General features: G+C 46.4%; 1 protein-coding gene and 1 long non-coding RNA gene across 3 annotated transcripts; one reads left to right on the top strand and one right to left on the bottom strand.

Moving 5' to 3' along the window:
- Positions 1-7,839: 7,839 nt before the first annotated feature.
- Positions 7,840-15,992, bottom strand: BDKRB1 (bradykinin receptor B1). Of its 2 annotated transcripts, none has more exons than XM_027120484.1 (2): positions 15,388-15,992; positions 7,840-8,982 (listed from the first exon to the last, which is right to left on the bottom strand). In XM_027120484.1, the coding sequence occupies exon 2, from the start codon at positions 8,970-8,972 to the stop codon at positions 7,974-7,976; it is 999 nt and encodes a 332-aa protein (XP_026976285.1). In that variant the 5' UTR covers positions 8,973-8,982; positions 15,388-15,992; the 3' UTR covers positions 7,840-7,973. The 2 variants fall into 2 exon arrangements, 1 of the variants encoding a protein (XP_026976285.1); XR_003435634.1 differs by lacking the exon at positions 7,840-8,982 and adding an exon at positions 10,559-15,182.
- On the top strand, positions 8,989-20,137 carry LOC113627637 (uncharacterized). The gene is made up of 2 exons (XR_003435635.1): positions 8,989-10,565; positions 17,984-20,137. It is a non-coding gene; the product is annotated as an uncharacterized LOC113627637 (long non-coding RNA).
- Positions 20,138-20,459: the final 322 nt, after the last annotated feature.

Here is a 20,459-nt window from a genome sequence, read left to right as displayed (position 1 = left end):
TATATATGTGCCACATCTTCTTTATCCATTCATCCGATGATGGGCACTTAGGTTGTTTCCATCTCTGGGCTATTGTAAATAGAACTGCAATGAACATTTTGGTACATGACTCTTTTTGAATTATGGTTTCCTCAGGGTATATGCCCAGTAGTGGGATAGCTGTGTCATATGGTAGTTCTATTTGTAGTTTTTTAAGGAACCTCCATACTGTTCTCCATAGTGGCTGTACCAATTCACATTCCCACCAGCAGTGCAAGAGTGTTCCCTTTTCTCCACACCCTCTCCAGCATTTATTGTTTCTAGATTTTTTGATGATGGCCATTCTGACTGGGGTGACATGATATCTCATTGTAGTTTTGATTTGCATTTCCCTAATGATTAATGATGTTGAGCATTCTTTCATGTGTCTGTTGGCAATCTGTATATCTTCTTTGGAGAAATGTCTATTTAGGTCTTCTGCCCATTTTTGGATTGGGTTGTTTGTTTTTTTTGTTATTGAGCTGCATGAGCTGCTTGTAAATTTTGGAAATTAATCCTTTGTCAGTTGCTTCATTTGCAAATATTTTCTCCCATTCTGAGGGTTGTCTTTTGGTCTTGTTTATGGTTTCCTTTGTTGTGCAAAAGCTTTGCAGTTTCGTTAGGTCCCATTTGTTTATTTTTGTTTTTATTTCCATTTTTCTAGGAGGTGGGTCAAAAAGGATCTTGCTGTGATTTATGTCATAGAGTGTTCTGCCTATGTTTTCCTCTAAGAGTTTGATAGTTTCTGGCCTTACATTTAGGTCTTTAATCCATTTTGAGCTTATTTTTGTGTATGCTGTTAGGGAGTGATCTAATCTCCTACTTTTACATGTACCTGTCTAGTTTTCTCAGCACCAATTATTGAAGAGGCTGTCCTTTCTTCACTGTACATTCTTGCTTCCTTTATCAAAGATAAGCTGACCATATGTGCGTGGGTTTATCTCTGGGCTTTCTATCCTGTTCCATTGATCTATATTTCTGTTTTTGTGCCAGTACCATACTGTCTTGATTACTGTAGCTTTGTAGTATAGTCTGAAGTCAGGGAGCCTGATTCCTCCAGCTCTGTTTTTCGTTCTCAAGATTGCTTTGGCTATTCGGGGTCTTTTGTGTTTCCATACCAATTGTGAAATTTTTTGTTCTAGTTCTGTGAAAAATGCCAGTGGTAGTTTGATAGGGATTGCATTGAATCTGTAGATTGCTTTGGGTAGTAGAGTCATTTTCACAATGTTGAATCTTCCAATCCAAGAACATGGTATATCTCTCCGTCTATTTGTATCATCTTTAATTTCTTTCATCAGTGTCTTATAATTTTCTGTATACAGGTCTTTTGTCTCCTTAGGTAGGTTTATTCCTAGATATTTTATTCTTTTTCTTGCAGTCGTAAATGGGAGTGTTTTCTTGATTTCACTTTCAGATTTTTCATCCTTAGTGTATAGGAATGCCAGAGATTTCTGTGCATTAATTTTGTATCTTGCTACTTTACCAAATTCATTGATTAGCTCTAGTAGTTTTCTGGTAGCATCTTTAGGATTCTCTATGTATAGTATCATGTCATCTGCAAACAGGGACAGCTTTACTTCTTCTTTTCTGATTTGGATTCCTTTTATTTCCTTTTCTTCTCTGATTGCTGTGGCTAAAACTTCCAAAACTATATTGAATAAGAGTGGTGAGAGTGGGCAACCTTGTCTTCTTCCTGATCTTAGTGGAAATGCTTTCAGTTTTTCACCATTGAGGATGATGTTGGCTGTGGGTTTGTCATATATGGCCTTTATTATGTTGAGGAAAGTTACCTCTATGCCTACTTTCTGCAGGGTTTTCATCATAAATGGGTGTTGAATTTTGTCAAAAGCTTTCTCTGCATCTATTGAAATGATCATATGGTTTTTCTCCTTCAATTTGTCAATATGGTGTATCACGTTGATTGATTTGCATATATTGAAGAATCCTTGCATTCCTGGAATAAACCCCACTTAATCACGGTGTATGATCCGTTTAATGTGCTGTTGGATTCTGTTTGCTAGTATTTTGTTGAGGATTTTTGCATCTATGTTCATCAGTGATATTGGCCTGTAGGTTTCTTTCTTTGTGACATTCTTGTCTGGTTTTGGTATCAGGGTGATGGTGGCCTCATAGAATGAGTTTGGGAGTGTTCCTCCCTCTGCTATATTTTGGAAGAGTTTGAGAAGGATAGGTGTTAGCTCTTCTCTAAATGTTTGAAAGAATTCGCCTGTGAAGCCATCTGGTCCTGGCCTTTGGTTTGTTGGAAGATTTTTAATCACAGTGTCAATTTCAGTGCTTGTGATTGTCTGTTCATATTTTCTATTTCTTCCTGATTCAGTCTTGGCAGGTTGTGCATTTCTAAGAATTTGTCCATTTCTTTCAGGTTGTCCATTTTATTGGCATAGAGTTGCTTGTAGTAATCTCTCATGATCCTTTGTATTTCTGCAGCGTCAGTTGTTACTTCTCCTTTTTCATTTCTAATTCTACTGATTTGAGTCTTCTCCCTTTTTTTTTTTTTGTTGTTGTGGTATGCGGGCCTCTCACTGTTGCGGCCTCTCCCGTTGCAGAGCACAGGCTCCGGACATGCAGGCTCAGCGGCCATAGCTCACGGGCTCAGCCGCTCTGCGGCATGTGGGATCCTCCCGGACCGGGGCACGAATCCGTGTCCCCTGCATCGGCAGGCGGACTATCAACCACTGCGCCACCAGGGAAGCCCCTCCCTTCTTTTCTTGATGAGTCTGGCTAATGGTTTATCAATTTTGTTTATCTTCTCAAAGAACCAGCTTTTAGTTTTATTGATCTTTGTTATCGTTTCCTTCATTTCTTTTTCATTTATTTCTGATCTGATCTTTATGATTTCTTTCCTTCTGCTAACTTTGGGGTTCTTTTGTTCTTCTCTCTCTAATTGCTTTAGGTGCAAGGTTAGGTTGTTTATTCAAGATGTTTCCTGTTCCTTAAGGTAGGGTTGTGTTGCTATAAACTTCCCTCTTAGAACTGCTTTTGCTGCATCCCATAGGTTTTGGGTCGTCGTGTCTCCATTGTCATTTGTTTCTAGGTATTTTTTGATTTCCTCTTTGATTTCTTCAGTGATCACTTCGTTATTAAGTAGTGTATTGTTTAGCCTCCATGTGTTTGTATTTTTTACAGATCTTTTCCTGTAATCGATATCTAGTCTCATAGCATTGTGGTCGGAAAAGATACTTGATACAATTCCAATTTTCTTAATTTTACCAAGGCTTGATTTGTGACCCAAGTTATGATCTATCCTGGAGAATGTTCCATGAGTGCTTGAGAAAAATGTGTATTCTGTTGTTTTTGGATGGTGTGTCCTATAAATATCAATTAAGTCCATCTTGTTTAATGTATCATTTAAAGTTTGTGTTTCCTTATTTATTTTCATTTTGGATGACCTGTCCATTGGTGAAAGTGGGGTGTTAAAGTCCCCTACTATGAATGTGTTACTGTCAATTTTCCCTTTTATGGCTGTTAGTATTTGCCTTATGTATTGAGGTGCTCCTATGTTGGGTGCATAAATATTTACAATTGTTATATCTTTTTCTTGGATCGATCCCTTGATCATTATGTAGTGTCCTTCTTTGTCTCTTCTAATAGTCTTTATTTTAAAGTCTATTTTGTCTGATATGAGAATTGCTACTCCAGCTTTCTTTTGGTTTCCATTTGCATGGAATATCTTTTTCCATCCCCTTACTTTCAGTCTGTATGTGTCTCTAGGTCTGAAGTGGGTCTCTTGTAGACAGCAGATATATGGGTCTTGTTTCTGTATCCATTCAGCCAATCTGTGTCTTTTGGTGGGAGCATTTAATCCATTTACATTTAAGGTAATTACCATTATGTATGTTCCTTTTCCCATTTTCTTAATTTTTTTGGGTTTGTTATTGTAGGTCTTTTCCTTTTCTTGTGTTTCTTGCCTAGAGAAGATCCTTTAGCATTTGTTGTAAAGCTGGTTTGGTGGTGCTGAACTTCCTCCGCTTTTGCTTGTCTGTAAAGGTTTTAATTTCTCCATCAAATCTGAATGAGATCCTTGCTGGGTAGAGTAATCTTGGTTGTAGGTTTTTCTCCTTCATCACTTTAAATATGTCCTGCCAGTCCCTTCTGGCTTGCAGAATTTCTGCTGAAAGATCAGCTGTTAACCCTATGGGGATTCCCTTGTGTGTTATTTGTTGTTTTTCCCTTGCTGCTTTTAACACGTTTTCTTTGTATTTAATTTTTGACAGTTTGATTAATATGTGTCTTGGCATGTTTCTCCTTGGATTTATCCTGTATGGGACTCTCTGTGCTTCCTGGACTTGATTAACTATTTCCTTTCCCATATTAGGGAAGTTTTCAACTATAATCTCTTCCAATATTTTCTCAGTCCCTTTCTTTTTCTCTTCTTCTTCCGGAACCCCTATAATTCGAATGTTGGTGCGTTTAATGTTGTGCCAGAGGTCTCTGAGATTGTCCTTATTTCTTTTCATTCTTTTTTCTTTATTCTGCTCTGCAGTAGTTATTTCGACTACTTTATCTTCCAGGTCACTTATCCGTTCTTCTGCCTCAGTTATTCTGCTTTTGATCCCATCCAGAGTATTTTAAATTTCATTTATTGTGTTGTTCATCGTTGCTTGTTTCATCTTTAGTTCTTCTAGGTCCTTGTTAAACGTTTCTTGCATTTTCTCCATTCTATTTCCAAGATTTTGGATCATCTTTACTATCATTATTCTGAATTCTTTTTCAAGTAGACTGCCTATTTCCTCTTCATTTGTTAGCTCTGGTGGGTTTTTATCTTGCTCCTTCATCTGCTGTGCATTTCTCTGTATTCTCATTTTGCTTAACCTACTGTGTTTGGGGTCTTCTTTTCACAGGCTGCAGGTTTGTAATTCCTGTTGTTTTTGGTGTCTGTCCCCAGGGGCTAAGGTTGGTTCAGTGGGTTGTGTAGGCTTCCTGGTGGAGGGGACTAGTGCCTGTGTTCTGGTGGAAGAGGCTGGATCTTGTCTTTCTGGTGGGCAGGTCCACGTCTGGTGGTGTGTTTTGGGGTGTCTGTGGACTTATTATGATTTTAGACAGCCTCTCTGCGAATGGGTGGGGTTGTGTTCCTGTCTTGCTAGTTGTTTGGCATAGGGTGTCCAGCACTGTAGCTTGCTGGTCGTTGAGTGAAGCTGGGTGTTGGTGTTGAGATGGAGATCTCTGGGAGATTTTCGCCATTTGATATTATGTGGAGCTGGGAGGTCTCTTGTGGACCAGTGTCCTGAAGTTGGCTCTCCCACCTCAGAGCCACAGCACTGACTCCTGGCTGCAGCACCAAGAGCCTTTCGTCCACATGGCTCAGAATAAAAGGGAGAAAAAGTAGAAAGAAAGAAAGAGGATAAAATAAAATAAGGTAAAATAAAATAAAGTTATTAAAATAAAATAATAATTATTAAGAAAAAAAATTTTTTTAAGTAAAAAACAAAAACAGACGGATAGAACCCTAGGACAAATGGTGAAAGCAAAGCTATACAGACAAAATCTCACACAGAAGCATACACATACACACTCACAAAACGAGGAAAAGGGGAACAAATAATATATCTTGTTCTCAAAATCCACCTCCTCAATTTGGGATGATTCGTTGTCTATTCAGGTATTCCACAGATGCAGGGTACATCAAGTTGATTGTGGAGATTTAATCCACTGCTCCTGAGGCTGCTGGGAGAGATTTCCCTTTCTCTTCTTTGTTCGCACAGCTCCCAGGGTTCAGCTTTGGATTTGGCCCCGCCTCTGCGTGTAGGTCGCCTGAGGGCGTCTGTTCTTCGCTCAGACAGGACGGGGTTAAAGGAGAAGCTGCTTCGGGGGCTCTGGATCACTCAGGCCGGGGAGAGGGAGGGGTACGGAGTGCGGGGTGGACCTGCGGCGACAGAGGCCATCATGACGTTGCACCAGCCTGAGGCGCGCCATGCGTTCTCCCGGGCAAGTTGTCCCTGGATCCTGGGACCCTGGCAGTGGCGGGCTGCACAGGCTCCGGGAGGGGAGGTGTGGAGACTGACCTGTGGTCGCACACAGGCTTCTTGGTGGCGGCGGCAGCAGCAGCCTTAGCGTCTTATGCCCGTCTCTGGGGTCCGCGCTGTTAGCCGCGGCTCGTGCCCATCTCTGGAGCTCATTTAAGCAGCGCTCTTAATCCCCTCTCCTCGCGCACCAGGAAACAAAGAGGCAAGAAAAAGTCTCTTGCCTCTTTGGCAGGTCCAGACCTTTTCCCGGACTTCCTCCCGGCCAGCCATGGCGCACTAACCCCCTGCAGGCTGTGTTCACGTCGCCAACCCCAGTCCTCTCCCGGCACTCCGACCAAAGCCCGAGCCTCAGCTCCCAGCCCCGCCCGCCCCGGCGGGTGAGCAGACAAGCCTTTCGGGCTGGTGAGTGCCGGTCGGCCCTGATCCTCTGTGCGGGAATCTCTCCGCTTCGCCCTCCGCACCCCTGTGGCTGTGCTCTCCTCCACGGCTCCAAAGCTCCCCCCCGCCCCCGCCACCCACAGTCTCCGCCTGCGAAGGGGCTTCCTGGTGTGTGGAAACCTTTCCTCTCTCACAGCTCCCTCCCACTGGTGCAGGTCCCATCCCTATCCTTTTGTCTCTGTTTATTCTTTTTTCTTTGGCCGTACCCAGGTACGTGGGGAGTTTCTTACCTTTCGGGAAGTCTGAGGTCTTCTGCCTGCATTCAGTAGGTGTTCTGTAGGAGTTATTCCACGTGTAGATGTATTTCTCATGTATGTGTGGGGAGGAAGGTGATCTCCGCGTCTTACTCTTCCGCCATCTTCCGAGTGGAGTCCACAGCCTCTTTTTTGATAACCCTAGAAGGAGATCATCCCCTTTCCCTCTGAATGCTGCAGGTACTGGGTCTGTGTCACACGCATGCGATTTCTCATTTACTTTTTTTTTATACTATAATTATTTCGATCTACGCAAGCTCCTTGTGGATAGGCTCTCTAGCTAGGTCATCTCTCTAGTCCTAGCAGTTAACTTAGAACATTTTGGATGGACAGGCAAGTGGAAATGTAACAAGAGATGCTTACTGGAAACTTGTTTCCTGCCGCTGTGACAAATTAACCATAAACTTGGTGACTTAAAAACAACACAGATTTATTATCTTCTGGTTCTGGAGACCAGGCATCACTGGGCTGAAATCAAGATGTCAGCAGGGCTGGTTCCAGAAGGAGGCTCCAGGGAGGATCCATTTCTTTGCCATTTCACGTCTCGACAGGGGACCTGCAATTCTTGGCCTGTGGCCCCTTCATTGTATCCCTCCAGCCTTCTCTGTCTCTGACACTTCTGCCTCCTCTTTTTATAAAGACCCTTGTGATGACATTGGGTCACCCAGATAACCCAGGATAATTTTCCATCTCAAGATCCTTTGCTTAATTACATCTGCAAAGTCCCCATTACCCTATACACATTTACAGGTTCCAGGGACTAGGTCCTGGTGATCTTGGGGGACCATCATTCAGCTTATTACAGTAGTATTTATTACGTCAGTAATAGCTGATGAGGAAGTCACACTTCTTGGCTCCCTGATGCTTACTTTTTAAAATAAATTTATTTATTTTATTTATTTATTTTTGGTTGTGTTGGGTCTTCGTTGCTGCGCGCAGGCTTTCTCTAGTTGCGGCGAGCGGGGGCCACTCTTCGTTGCAGTGCGCGGGCTTCTCATTGCGGTGGCTTCTCTTGTTGCGGAGCACGGGCTCTAGGTGCGCGGGCTTCAGTAGTTGTGGCTCTCCGGCTCCAGAGTGCAGGCTCAGTAGTTGTGGCGCACAGGCTTAGTTGCTCCGCGGCATGTGGGATCTTCCCGGACCAGGGCTCGAACCCGTGTCCCCTGCATTGGCAGGAGGATTCTAAACCACTGTGCCACCAGGGAAGTCCCTCCCCACTGTTTTAATTCCGCCAGAAAAGTTGAAGGATTTCTTTTCTATGGGACGTGGATATTGGAGTCAGTCATCTAGGGATGCATCGTTTATAAAGTTCCCAGACCTTGGTCCTGAAAAGCCGGCCCAAAAAGACATAAATCACTGGATTCAGGCAGCTGTTCATGAAAGCAAAGAAGTTGGCCCATTGCAGGCCCAGGTCGGTGAAATTCTCCCAGAAGCAGCCTCTGACAGCCCGCACCTCGAGCAGGAATTCCAGGAAGGCAAAGAAGTGGTAGGGGGTCCAGCAGAGCAGGAAGGCAGCCACAAGCAAGAGGATCAGGGCCGTGGTCTTGCCATCCGTGGGCCCCCCGTGCCTTGTCTTTCTGACCTGCCCCCGCCCTCGCAGGGCTGCCAGGATGTGACAGTTGAAGAAGACAATTGCAACCAGTGGGAGGAGGAACCCCAGCACGTTTAACTCCACCATCCTTGCAAAGGGCCAGGCCTCGCTGGGGTACAGCAACACACAGGCGGAGATGTTCAGTTCCGGGACAGCTTGGACGGAGCGCAGCAGGAACGTGGGGATACTTAGGAGGCCCCCCATGGCCCAGATGAGCACGCAGGTGGCCTGAACCCATCGCCGTCGCCGCCGCCTCCGGCTGGCCATGGGGTGCACCAGCACGCAGTAGCGGTCCTGGCTGATGGCCACCACCAGGAAGATGCTGATGAAGAGATTGGCCTTGATGACACCGTTGACCACGCGGCAGAGGAGGGCTCCGAAAGGCCAGTTGAATTCCTTCCAGATGTTCTCTGCCCAGAAGGGCAAGCCCAAGATGAACACCAGGTCGGAAGCCGCCAGGTTGGCCAGGTAGATTTCTGCCGCGTTCAGACGCCGTCGGGCCAAGAGAAAGATGGACAGCACAAAGAGGTTTCCCAGCAGCCCACAGAAGCAGATGGTGATGATAAATGTGGGTAAGACTCTATGCAGCAGGTCCCAGGCTTCCTGAGCGCTGTCGCAGGACGTGGCATTTGGAGGCGGGAGCTGGCTCTGGTTGGAGGACTGGAACTCCAGGAGGGTCCGGGAGGCCATCCACGGTGACCTGCAATGAACATTACAGAGCATCACACGGGAGGCGGCCAATTCTAGCCAGCAGCCCATCCAGTGTGTCCCCAGTTTTGGAAAATAAAGTTTTATTGGCACACAGCCGCATCCATTCATTTACCTTTTGTGTTACAACAGCAGAGTTGAGTGGTTGCAACAGTGGCCCTTTGGCCTGCAAAACTGAAAATACTTACCCCTATTCCCTTAGAGGAAAAGTATGCTGACCCCGGGTATAAAGGAAAGGACCAGGGCTTTTGAAACCCGAGTTCAAATCTTGACATAACTACTTGTTGTGGGCCACTTAGACCAACTGACTTTTATTTTCCTTTTTGAACATTGGACCTAATTGTATCCCTCTTGTGGGATTGAGGCAAGGACTGGCGAGTGTATCTGTGGAGAGCTTGGCCTGGTCGCCTGGCTTAGAGGAAGCGCTCAGTGGAAAGGGAGGACGAGTCTTATTTACAACCATACCATTGTTATTAGCTGTGTTTCATTACACAAAGTACTGGCACAAAGTAGGTGCTCGTGTTTGATTGAAGGAGCACTTACTTTGCGCCAGTACTTTGCCAGGTGCTGGAGATCCGGGGAACAGGGCCCAGCCCCCTGGAGGTGCTCACCATCTAGAGGGAGGCAGACATGGAGACAGTGGTCGATGACTGAAGATGGAATGAAGCAAGGAAGAGGCCCGGCCCTTAGGGATGCTGATCCACTGGGACGGGGACCAGTAAGGTGGAGGAGGTGAGGGCAGTAGTGGAAGGTGGGGGGTTTCTGGCACTCCACACCTAAAATCCCTCCTCCCACCTGGATGAGTATAATATATGCAAAGTGCTTCAAAGGGTTCCTGGCTCTTTGTAGGCACTTGCTACCCGTTAGCTACTGTTATCATCATCGTTATCCTTAGTGATGCCTAAGAGTCCTTCCCTTCAACTCGGCGAAACTCATAGCATCCAACACAAGATATCGCGTAAGAGAGCTGATCTCGGGAAAATCTATTCGGCTCTGCAGTCTTAGGCAATCACTTTGTGTCTGTGAGCCCGACTTTCCTCATCTGCGGAGGACATGATGACCTTCTCGCTGTGACACTGCAACCCACACACTGTGCTATTCACATTGGGTAAAATCCACGGGTCCCTCCATTCATTCATCCACTGGTCAAGTATGTACTGAGCACACACTATGTGCTAGGCACTGTTCTAGGTGTTTGGGACATAGCCGTGAATCAAACAAGCAACACCCCCTGCCCTCAAGGTGCTTCTAGCCTTATGGGAGGAGAGAGGCGATGACAATAAGTATACTGAATAAACCTGTTAGCCGGGGAGGGGCAGCCTTGGGATCGGTGAGATGTGATCAGGCTCTAGGTATAGTCTGAAGATAGAAGCACCATGATTTCCAGTCGGATACGGGTTATGACAAAAGCGGAATTGCATGATGCTTAGATGTTTGGCCTGAGCCCCCGGAAATAGGAAGCTGCAGTCAACTGAACTGGAGACGACAGAGTGACGGTGGAGCAGGTTTCTCAGCGGGGAAGATCGGGGGTTCACATCTGGACGTGTGAAGGCTGAGCTGTCTGTTGGACATCAGGTGGGGATACTGGGGCAGTTGGCTGCACAGCACTGGTGTTGAGAGACCACGTCTGAGACAGTGATACGCCATTGGGAGTTGTAATCACATGGATGGTATTTGGTATTTAAAGCCACAGGACTGGATGAAAGCACCAAGGGAGAGTGCAGGCAGAGAAGAGAATCAGCTGCTGGGCTGCCAGTTGACAGGTCAGCAGAGGACACGGGAAACGAAGGGTTCGGAGGCTATGACATATCCGTGGCTTACAGGGTTCTGACCCAGAGTGTATGGAGGAGAAAGGACACTCTTCTTCTGTCATTGATTTCAGGGCATAAATCCACAATGAAGTATTTATTTTGTTATTTGGCAATACTTTTCAATTTTGCAATGAGTCCTTCTGGCAACAATGAGCAAAAAAAGAACGTTTAATGACAATTTAAGTCCTGAACTTCTGTCTCTCAGGGAAGTCAATGATGAATGTGTAACTTTGCACACACAATTTGTAATTGCATATAAACGAGTTTCAGTATTTTACCAATTGATATGGAGGTTATATTTGACAAGATTTACAAAATCCTAAAACGTAAGATTTGTAGTTCAGAATTACTGAACTACGAACTTTTGTGCTGAAGTTGATGAGGAATTTTTTTTTGGTCGTGCCGTGAGGCTTGTGAAATCTTTGTGAAGTTCCCCAACCAGGGATCAAACCCATGCCCTCGGCAATTAAAGCACAGAGTCCTACACACTGGACCGCCAGGGAATTCCCTGGATGAGGAATTAAAACAACTCTAGCGTGCATTTTCTTTCTCTGCCGCCCATCATAAATCAATTTCAGAAGACACTAAGTGCTGTAAAATGTTACTCAACTATTTGTTACAGCAGAGTTGAGAAATTTTGTAGAATTTTATTCCAAATCGATGAGGAATCTTCGAACAAGTATTCAATGAGTGGAGCACTGAAGCAGCAGCTTTTAGAGCTTTTAGCAGATTGTAGTTATTGAAAACAAAATTTTATGCAGAAAATAATTGAAATTTATAGCTAGAAAGGCACGGGAGAAAATGATCAAACTAAGCGATGAGTGGTCAAATGGTGCACAAGGTTTAATTGTTGAATTTTATAATGAGCTTTGGGATGTCTCAATTTGTGGGAAGCATCTTTTCAATTGGAGAAGTTCATATTTTGTACAAAATTGAGATGAAATTGGGACAGCCCCTGATCTGCCACATCTAAATCTGACAAAGCAATCAAAACTTATAAATAGCTACAACTTATCTGAAGAGTTTAATGTGGTGAAAATATTTGCTGAAGGAGCTCGAACTAAGGCAAAAAGACAGCACCCGTGAAAATATCTGAGCTGAAATATTTACATAATTCCATATGCAAAGAATTAGACTTGAGAATAGCCTCTGCTTGGCAGAATTGCTCAGAGTTTATCAGATACCTCAACACCTGCAGAGAGAACATTTTCTTCATTAAATATTTTCTGGTCCAAGAGAAGAGTCCATTGAAGGTGCTAATTTAAATTTATTAACCATAAAATTTGAAGGAAAAAAAGTTCAGGCAATTATATGGAACCATTAAAAATAATAAGACCATATTGAGAGAAAAATACATTCTCTGGAAAATGCCAAAGACGTATGAGAGTCAGGTACAAGCCCAAGAAGCTAATTGTAGCACTTGCATATGTACCCAAACTAATTATTTGGCTTATGTTATTTTTCAATGTTCAGTTAATTAGCATAAAGAAAATCTTTCATTTTGCCTTAATATATGTAGATGGATGAATATATTTAGACTTTTCTGGAAAAAATATTTTTGACTAGAGCTACTTTATAGCTCCATTAATGTAATATAACCAATTAGTTGGGGGGGTGTGTGTGTACATATGCATACATGTATGTATAATTAAATATACATATTTTTTAAAAACAGCTTTTGATTAGAACTGCTTGATAACTCCATCAACATAATATAATCAGTTTTAAGTGTCTTGTAGTAATTTCTTTGGCAGCCACAGGAAAGCAATACACTCAGATACCTGGGGGCCCCTCCACGCCCCCTCCCCCTGGCAGCCCCCTTGTACTACACACACATGTGGGAACTGCTTCCTAAGACTGCCATTGGGCCTCATGCCATTCCTTCCCATGTGCTTCGCTGCACGTGCTAAGGAAGCTCTATGTGCCATGGAAAACCCGAGCATCTTCGTCTCAGCCCCAATCTCCCACCGACGCTGGGGCTGCAGAGTAAGCCCCTGATGCCAGATCCGACCCTTCACTGTCAGCCACACCTGTGATCTGTGGGCTGTGCTGGGCTTCAGGTAACCTGATCCTGACAACATGCCTGGGAGGAGAGATGGCTGTCTTGTGCCCATTGTACAGACGGGCAAACAGAGGTGAAGAGAAGTGAAGTGACTTGCCTACATTCATACGGCGATAGGAGCCAGTCTGTTTATACATGGCTCTTCTTCCAGGCCCAGCTCAGGGTCAGACCTCTTCTACCTAGCGTGCTATGACCGTAAAGAGAATGGGCCTGGTGTTAGGGAGCCTGGGCTTGGGTCCTGGGGTCACCAAACTGTGATTCTGGGCAAGTCAGATAACTTCTCTGAGCCTCAGTTTGTTCGTCTGTAGAATGGGAATGACGGCAGTTATTACAAAGAGTCATGGTGAAGCTTGAAGGAGATTATACCTGTAGAATCCCCTTGTAGGCTGCAAAGCATCAAATATGAAGCTCAGATGATGATGACCACCACGACAATAATAATGGTGATGACTACGGTAGTAATAATGTGATGATAACGTGTCCTGGTCCCTCCGAGTGTAAGCAACCTCTCCTTCATGTGGGCTACTCTGGTGTCGGAACACGAGGTTGGAAAGTACCAAGAGACCCCTTTTCTGCTCTTCCTGAGCTGTTCAGGGATTACCTGGCACCTAGCACACTAGGAAACTAAGGAACTAAAATTCCAGAGAGCCGAGTTCCAGGAGGGCCTGGCTTCTTGGCAGTGGGATTCTCGTTCGTCTCCAGCCTTGGAGCTTTCACCACCAGGAGGTTTAAGGAGAAGCTGGAAGGAGGGGAGCAGTTCGTTGTGGATGCTGAGACAGACCCCGGATGTGGTCTGCTTTGCTTCCCTCCCTTTCCTCCTCCAGGTCACCTTGAACGTGTGAGACAGGGGTCGAGTCCCCTCTGAAGTGTGGGTGTCTGGGCAGGAAAGGGTGGCTTGGGGAGGCAGTGGAGGGGGCCTGGCTCCTGTGTGCTCCTGAGGGACCACAGGTCAGCAAGAGGCAGGGGCAGCCCGGGCACCACCAGACAAAAACATGGGCTGTACCCCAGAGCCGTGCAGTCGGCAGAATGATGGTCCCCAAAGGTGTCCACATCCTAGTCCCTGGAACCTGCAAATATGTTCCCTTACATGGTAAAGGAGACTTTGCAGATGGGGTTGAGGTAAGAATCTTGAGATGGGGAGATGATGCTGGATTATGGAGGTGGGCTTGACGTCATCACGAGTGAAAGTGATTTCATTTATAAGTAAAAGAGGGAGGTAGCGGGCGGTCAAAGGCAGGAAGAGAGTAGAAGATGCTATGCCATTGGCTTGGAAGATGGAGAAGGCGCCATGAGCTAAGGAACACAGGCAGCCTCTAGAAGCCAGAAAAAGCAAGGAACGGCTTCTCCCTTCGAGCCTCCAGAAGGAGCACAACCCCAGCCAACCTTGGCTTTAGCCCAGTGAGGCTGATTTTGAACCTCTGACCTCCAGGAATATCAGATAACACATTTGTGTTGTTTGAAGCCGCTAGCTTTGTGCTAATTTGTTACAACAGCAACTGGACAGTAATACACGGGTCAAGGCTTCACCCTGCCCAGGAAACCAGGAACTGTCACCTATGCCAGCAGCAGAAACCTCTTACTTCAGCTCGAATCTGATTGGTTCAGCAGACACTGCCCGCCATCCCATGGGACCCGGCTGGGTCCGTGGCCACGGCACATGTTTGCTCAAGCCGAGCCTATTTTCAGGAGGTCGTCTTTACCAGCTGCTGCCTGTGTTTACGTAAAGTTGGCAAGAGAGGAGGAAGCTTCCTTTGTTGGTTCCGAGTCTTAGCTCTGATATTTGCCTGGCACATAGTACGTGGTCAAAACCCAGCAGCTATTGATATGATCAGTCATATTTGATCTTACCTGAAAAAGTCAAGAGTGACATTGGGCAAGTCTACTAGACATGATCGATTCTGTAATTTCTATGTGATACTTTCTGAGTTCTGCACATTAGAACACTGGTGCGTGCTACTTCTTCAACAAATTAGCCTTCTTCAAATTAATTCCAACTTCAACAGTGAGGTGATGATAAAGGCATTTGAAATACAGACATAGATATTAAAGGATGTCAACCCAATCACATCATAAGATACTGTTTTCAATCCACAAATAACCCAACCAGTTATTGGCATTATGAAATTTTGTAAGCGATCCTGGGGAGACCAATTTGATTTTTATAAATTGGAATTTGTAGACTGTAACTGGTCAGAGTCCACACGGAGCTCTGATGACTGTATTCAGCTTCTGCATGTTTCATGCGACCTTGAGGTAAAGAGCTGCCAGATGTACTCTCCTGTTTCAAACATCCTTCCTCCTCCTCTTCTGGAAAAGCATCTAAAACCCAAAGTAGGCATGGAACACAGTCTCTTCAATGGATTCAGGATTACAACAACAGAAACAACAGAACAGACAGCTGAAACAGAAAGCTGAAAACTCTGCCAATATTAGTTGTAAAAGGAAAATTTTTTCCCCTGAGATATGAACCTTCTCTTATATTTTACTCTGATAAGAGAGGAAAAAAAGATGGTCATTTACTTACCCAAAGTGAAAGAGGTCGCAACTTCAGCTGGGCTTTCTGATGGTGAGAGTGGCCTCTGGAGGTATCTTCTGTTCTGGGAAGCCCTGTGGAAGTGTGGTGGGCTTAAATTACATAACTCCTACTCCAGTGATGTCATCGGCTGGACTGCTGAAAAAATGAGTCTTTCAGACAGAGGAGACAAGCTGGAATTTTGAAAGAAAAACAACTTTGCACTTTAGGGCTGAAAAGTGATTACTCAACTACCATCTCCATCTTTAATTTCGTAACATCTGGGAAGGTCCCGCGGTCCTGCCCAAGAATGATATGGTGACCAACATGCCCTTAAAACACATTTGGGCGTCGCTGAGTCCCCACAAGCCTGAGTGATGATTCTACCCATTCGCACTGGGGACCTGAACGCTTGGGGCTCTGCAGCAGCTTTTGTGGGAGCTGACTTGAATGTCCACTTTTGAATTTGGGTCACGAAGGGTACATCACCAAGAATCCATCACTGTGGACCCCATTAAACAAACAGTGAGCCACAAAGAGCTTGACTCATGCAATAGGCAGAGCTGAGTAAGGTCAGATGCACTTTTCCATCATCTTCCCCGGCAGTTCTGAAGTCTGTTTTTTTTTTTTTTTTTTTTTTTTTTTGAAGTCTGTTTTTGATGTAAGTCTGCGGATATCAAGTTGGACCACTCAGGGCCTCGTGTTCGGACAGTCTGACATTTCTGGCCTTTTTGAGAGTCAGACCTCAAGAGCCTTTGACCGGATGCCGCCTACTTTCTATCTTAGCCCTTAAAAATGAAGATGTTCTAATCTCCCTCCCTAAGTGCAGGAGAATGCTGCCACACCAGGGCTTGATTCCAGCTTCTGGAAAGTGACTCTCAAATCTCAGGCCTCAGTCCTCCCTACACCCTAGTCCTGCCTCTTGGACGCTCTGCTTGTACTTCTTGATGTCACCTTGAGCCTGGCGTGTCTGGAGCAGAAAATGTCCCCTTTGTCCTCAGAATCTGGCCTCCTCACCGTGTTTCCCTTTTCTATTACTAACACCTCACTGGAGATAAACTGCACTTTTGAATTTCCTAGCAGTTTTCTCCCATTGCTGGACATCTTAAAATTGTGGAAGCAGGTTGAAAAAAAAAAAAGGACACCCCAAGGATCAGATGTGTATTTTAGGGAGGAAGCTGGAATTTATCTCTGGGGAAAGGCCCTTCGTATCAGGAGAGATCGGGGACTTTTTAGTCATGCAGATGTTAGGTGAGTGCCTGCCATCATTTTGGGGTAGATTTTAACTGGAGAAATGTCTCCAAATCCCAGTCGTCAGTCCTTCCTAATTAGTAACGTAGATCAGAGTCTCACCAGCCAGACCCGCCTTTGCAGAAGGTGGTTGGCTTTTCTCCCTTTGATGTGAGTTTACACAGGATTGTTTCTGAGAAGTATCTGCTCTCAGGAGATGTCTGCCGGCTCCAACACAGGTTTACCCACAGGATATCATGACTCCAGCCCTGCCGGGAGGTGGGGTACACAGGCCTGACCTTGGCTTTGCCTCACGTGGAGGACAGACTGTGAGAAGTGGCCTGTGCGTGGCAGGGCCACGTGGCCAGGACTGTCAGTATGTCACATGCCACTAGTGAGGGCTGAGTAAGTGGCACTGTGACAGCCCTGCTGAGGCCTTGGGGAGCCCCACCCTGTGGTGGAATGGAAAGTTCTCTGAAGAAAATGGTTGCTTCCACTGTTGCTTTCCGGGATGGGAAAAGGGAAGTGGGCCTTGGTGCAGGGAGGAGAGGGTCTCCTTCTGCCTCTGGGGCTGTGGGGTGTGGGAGCCTGAATTCTGGGGTCTGAGGGCAGGGTGAGGGAACCCCACGTGTAGGAAGGGACCACAGATCCCTGGAACGTGGAGAAGATGGGAGGAGGCTGAGAGTGACATGGCAAAGGCCTGGTGTGAGCTGTTCTGGGTGGAAGTCCCCTGGGCACTGGGACCCTTGTGGGGAGGTGGGCATAGGTATTCATAAAAGCAATAGATAGAAGTCACAAATATTAGTTGACATGGCTGAAATGAAGACATCTTCATAGATACCCAAGAAAAGTATAGTAACCCATCCCTAAGAGGTAGTAAAAGTAATGTTCATCCACGTTTACTAAATAATTAGGCCCCGTTTTGTGAACCATAGAAATCACAATTCTCCGATCATTATACCAGAAGAAGAATGCCTCTGAGTTCCTGTGAAATCTGTATTCTGATTGAGGATCGTACAGTGGACTGTGAAATGCTTTGTTCACTAAGTATGTGAACTTAATATATGTTAGTTAATAAAACTGATTCTTTTTTATTTTTCTGCGGTACACGGGCCTCTCACTGCTGTGGCCTCTGCCGTTGCGGAGCACAGGCTCCGGACGCGCAGGCTCAGCGGCCATGGCTTACGGGCCCAGCCGCTCCGCGGCATGTGGGATCTTCCCGGACCGGGGCACGAACCTGTGTCCCCTGCATCGGCAGGCGGACTCTCAACCACTGCGCCACCAGGGAAGCCCCCTAAAGCTGTTTTTTAATGTGTTAAAAATTATTTTAACAGATTTAAAATGATTATTTTAACTAATTTAAAATGATTTACAACAGAGACCGTTATAAGGCACAAAGAGGTGGCTGGTGGAAGACCCAGAAACAGAGGACAGCCTGGCCAGCTGGGCGGGACAGACCGACCCTCCCTGAAATCGCCCTCAGTGTTAACGCAGCGGGACCCCAGGCAGGTACGGTTGGGCTCGGACTATGCTCGATGCAGATTCAAGGAAAGGATGCGCCGGAGTTGTAGGAACTTGGGGACGAAGAGGTTATGTCCCCGCTCTGGCATTCAGGATCACTTTCCGGCTCTCCAGCCGCTAAGCCCTGGAGTCACTTGGTCTCTTCTCCTTTCTAGTCACATCCAGCATCTTCTTCAAGGTCAAAGACTCTGGTATATTTCATCCAGCGCAACTCTACGAATGATATCTATATGCCTAGCCTCTTGCGCGGGGGTGTGGGCGAGGGTCCTACTCAGCCCTTAAAATAGCTGGCATCTCTCTTACAACCTCCACTGCAGTTAAGGAAAGAAAACTACCGCGGGGTCGCGGGGCGACTTCCCACCAGGATGAAAGGCAGCGTTTTCGTTTCCGTCTAGCTAGCGCTCTTCCCCTCTGCCCAAGCCTTCCTTCCCATCTTGGTTTTAGACACTCATGCAGCAAATAAGCCTGCAACAAAGAACCCCAAACCAATCTCCTTGCTTTCTGATTTTTTCCCCTTCAGTTTATCCTTGGGCTAGATGAATATTCCCGAGGGACTTGGATTTTGTCACTTCAACCCCCCTGGAATTCACAGACTCCTTGGCAGTCCTGCTGTGTCACCCAGAGCCACCTCTACCTGGTTCTTCCATTCTGGCTGAGAGGGAAGCCCCATGGGCCTAATGCATCTGGACTCACCGACCTGTGAGCGTTCGCTAGAAATCACCCTCCCAATCCTCTCTTTCTGCTTCACGTGCATGCATCATTCAAATCCCATTGTAAGCTCTGCTGCTTTGTAAGCGCAGGTCTGAACGTTTTTCTTCCTGTTCTGCGAACGCGTGGGGAGCAGCTCCATGGGGCCAGGGGCGAACTGGGGGCGGGGGGCAGAGAGGACGTCTCAGCATCCGTGCTGGGCCACTCACGCTCGGGTGGATCTAGCAGGTGAGCAAGCAGACACCTGCAGCCCTGTGTGGCAAAGGCCACGGCAGAAGAGCACCGCACAGCTGCAGCACGAAGGGGGCAGGGCGGGGCAGGGCTGGAGTAACGGGTCATGATGCCAGGGAGATAAAAATAAACTCCTCCGTGTAGGTTTAACAAAGCGCAAAGACCCAGAAATCAACAGGGAGACAGCTGCCAACTTGAGTGTGTCCTGGGCATTCAGGCAGTGCAGGCACTGCCCTGGCCTGAGTTCATGGCCGTTTAGAAGCCAAGGGTTCTTGGGGCCTGTCACTCTGCAGAGAAAACTCCACTGGGACAGGGGTTCCATGGACCACGAAAGTTTAAGAAAGTCCACAGAAAACTCTCCAACCCCACGTTGGTCTTGCTCTGGGAGATCAGGTTTTCTCAGCTGGGTAGTGGGCTCACTAGAAACCTCCTCTTAGGGAAGCTGGGAGGATCCCATGAGCTAACACAGCCTGGAGCTTGGCACATGCTGGCACTCAGGAAATGCCCCCCAGGGGCAACACTCAGAAGGGGTCTGCCAGAGGATGGTCAGCTATGTTCCTCGGTGTTCTACCGCCTAAGTCAGACCATGGCATGTCCTGTCTCGGGCCCAGGAGGACACTAAGATTGGACAGTGGCCCTCAAGGCCACAGCGCCCCACCCCCTGATGCATTTCTGATCATCCCTTTCACTCTCTCCACCTGTTCCCTGGCCTCCTTTTGAACAAGCCGTGCTGTCTCCTACCCCAGGGCCTTTGCACTGGCCATTCTCTCTGCCTGGAGCGCCCTTCCCATAGGGACCTGCACACTCACTCCCTCAGGTCCTTCTGGTCCCCACACATCCCCCCTTATCAGAGACCCCTCCCCTGAAATAGCCTTCCCTCCGCTTGCCCAGCTTCACTGTTTGTTACAGCCGTTATCATCACCTGGATACGTTCGTCCGTTTATCTTTTACTTCCTGTCTCTCCCAGCAGAATGTGAGCTGCACCGGGCAAAGGGTTTATCTCTTTTGATTAGACTCATGTTCCCAGCTCCTACAACAGGGCTCACATGCTTAATAAATATTTGCTGAATGACTTCATAATTCTATTTATTTATATACAAGAATATCAACAGCTTGTCTCTGTATCAACATGCATGTCCCAAACCCCTTGTGGGTGCCAGGTCCTGTGTGGGCACTGGAGGGACAAAGGTGAATGCTGTCCCCTTGAGCAGCTCTTGGTCTGGCTGAGCACAAAGACAGGCAGACATCCAGTGACTATACTTTGTGGAATGCAAAGTGGCAATGAAGTACCAAGCTTCTGTCTGAGTGTCAAGACTGAAAGGATTTAATTCTGCTCAAGGCAGAGTTGGGAAAGTTTCATGGTGGAAGGATATTTGAGTGGGGTTTTGAGAGAC

This window comes from Aethalodelphis obliquidens, unplaced genomic scaffold (genome assembly GCF_003676395.1).
Source record: "Aethalodelphis obliquidens isolate GAN/ISIS:26980383/991018 unplaced genomic scaffold, ASM367639v1 scaffold21, whole genome shotgun sequence".
Lineage (NCBI taxonomy): Eukaryota > Metazoa > Chordata > Mammalia > Artiodactyla > Delphinidae > Aethalodelphis > Aethalodelphis obliquidens.
The sequence above is the reverse complement of the archived record's forward strand: the minus strand, read 5'-3'. Positions and strand labels throughout refer to the sequence as shown.

Bases quoted from the DNA above. Each gene is read 5' to 3' on its own strand.
- BDKRB1 (XM_027120484.1), bottom strand. From the start codon at position 8,972: ATGGCCTCCCGGACCCTCCTGGAGTTCCAGTCCTCCAACCAGAGCCAG.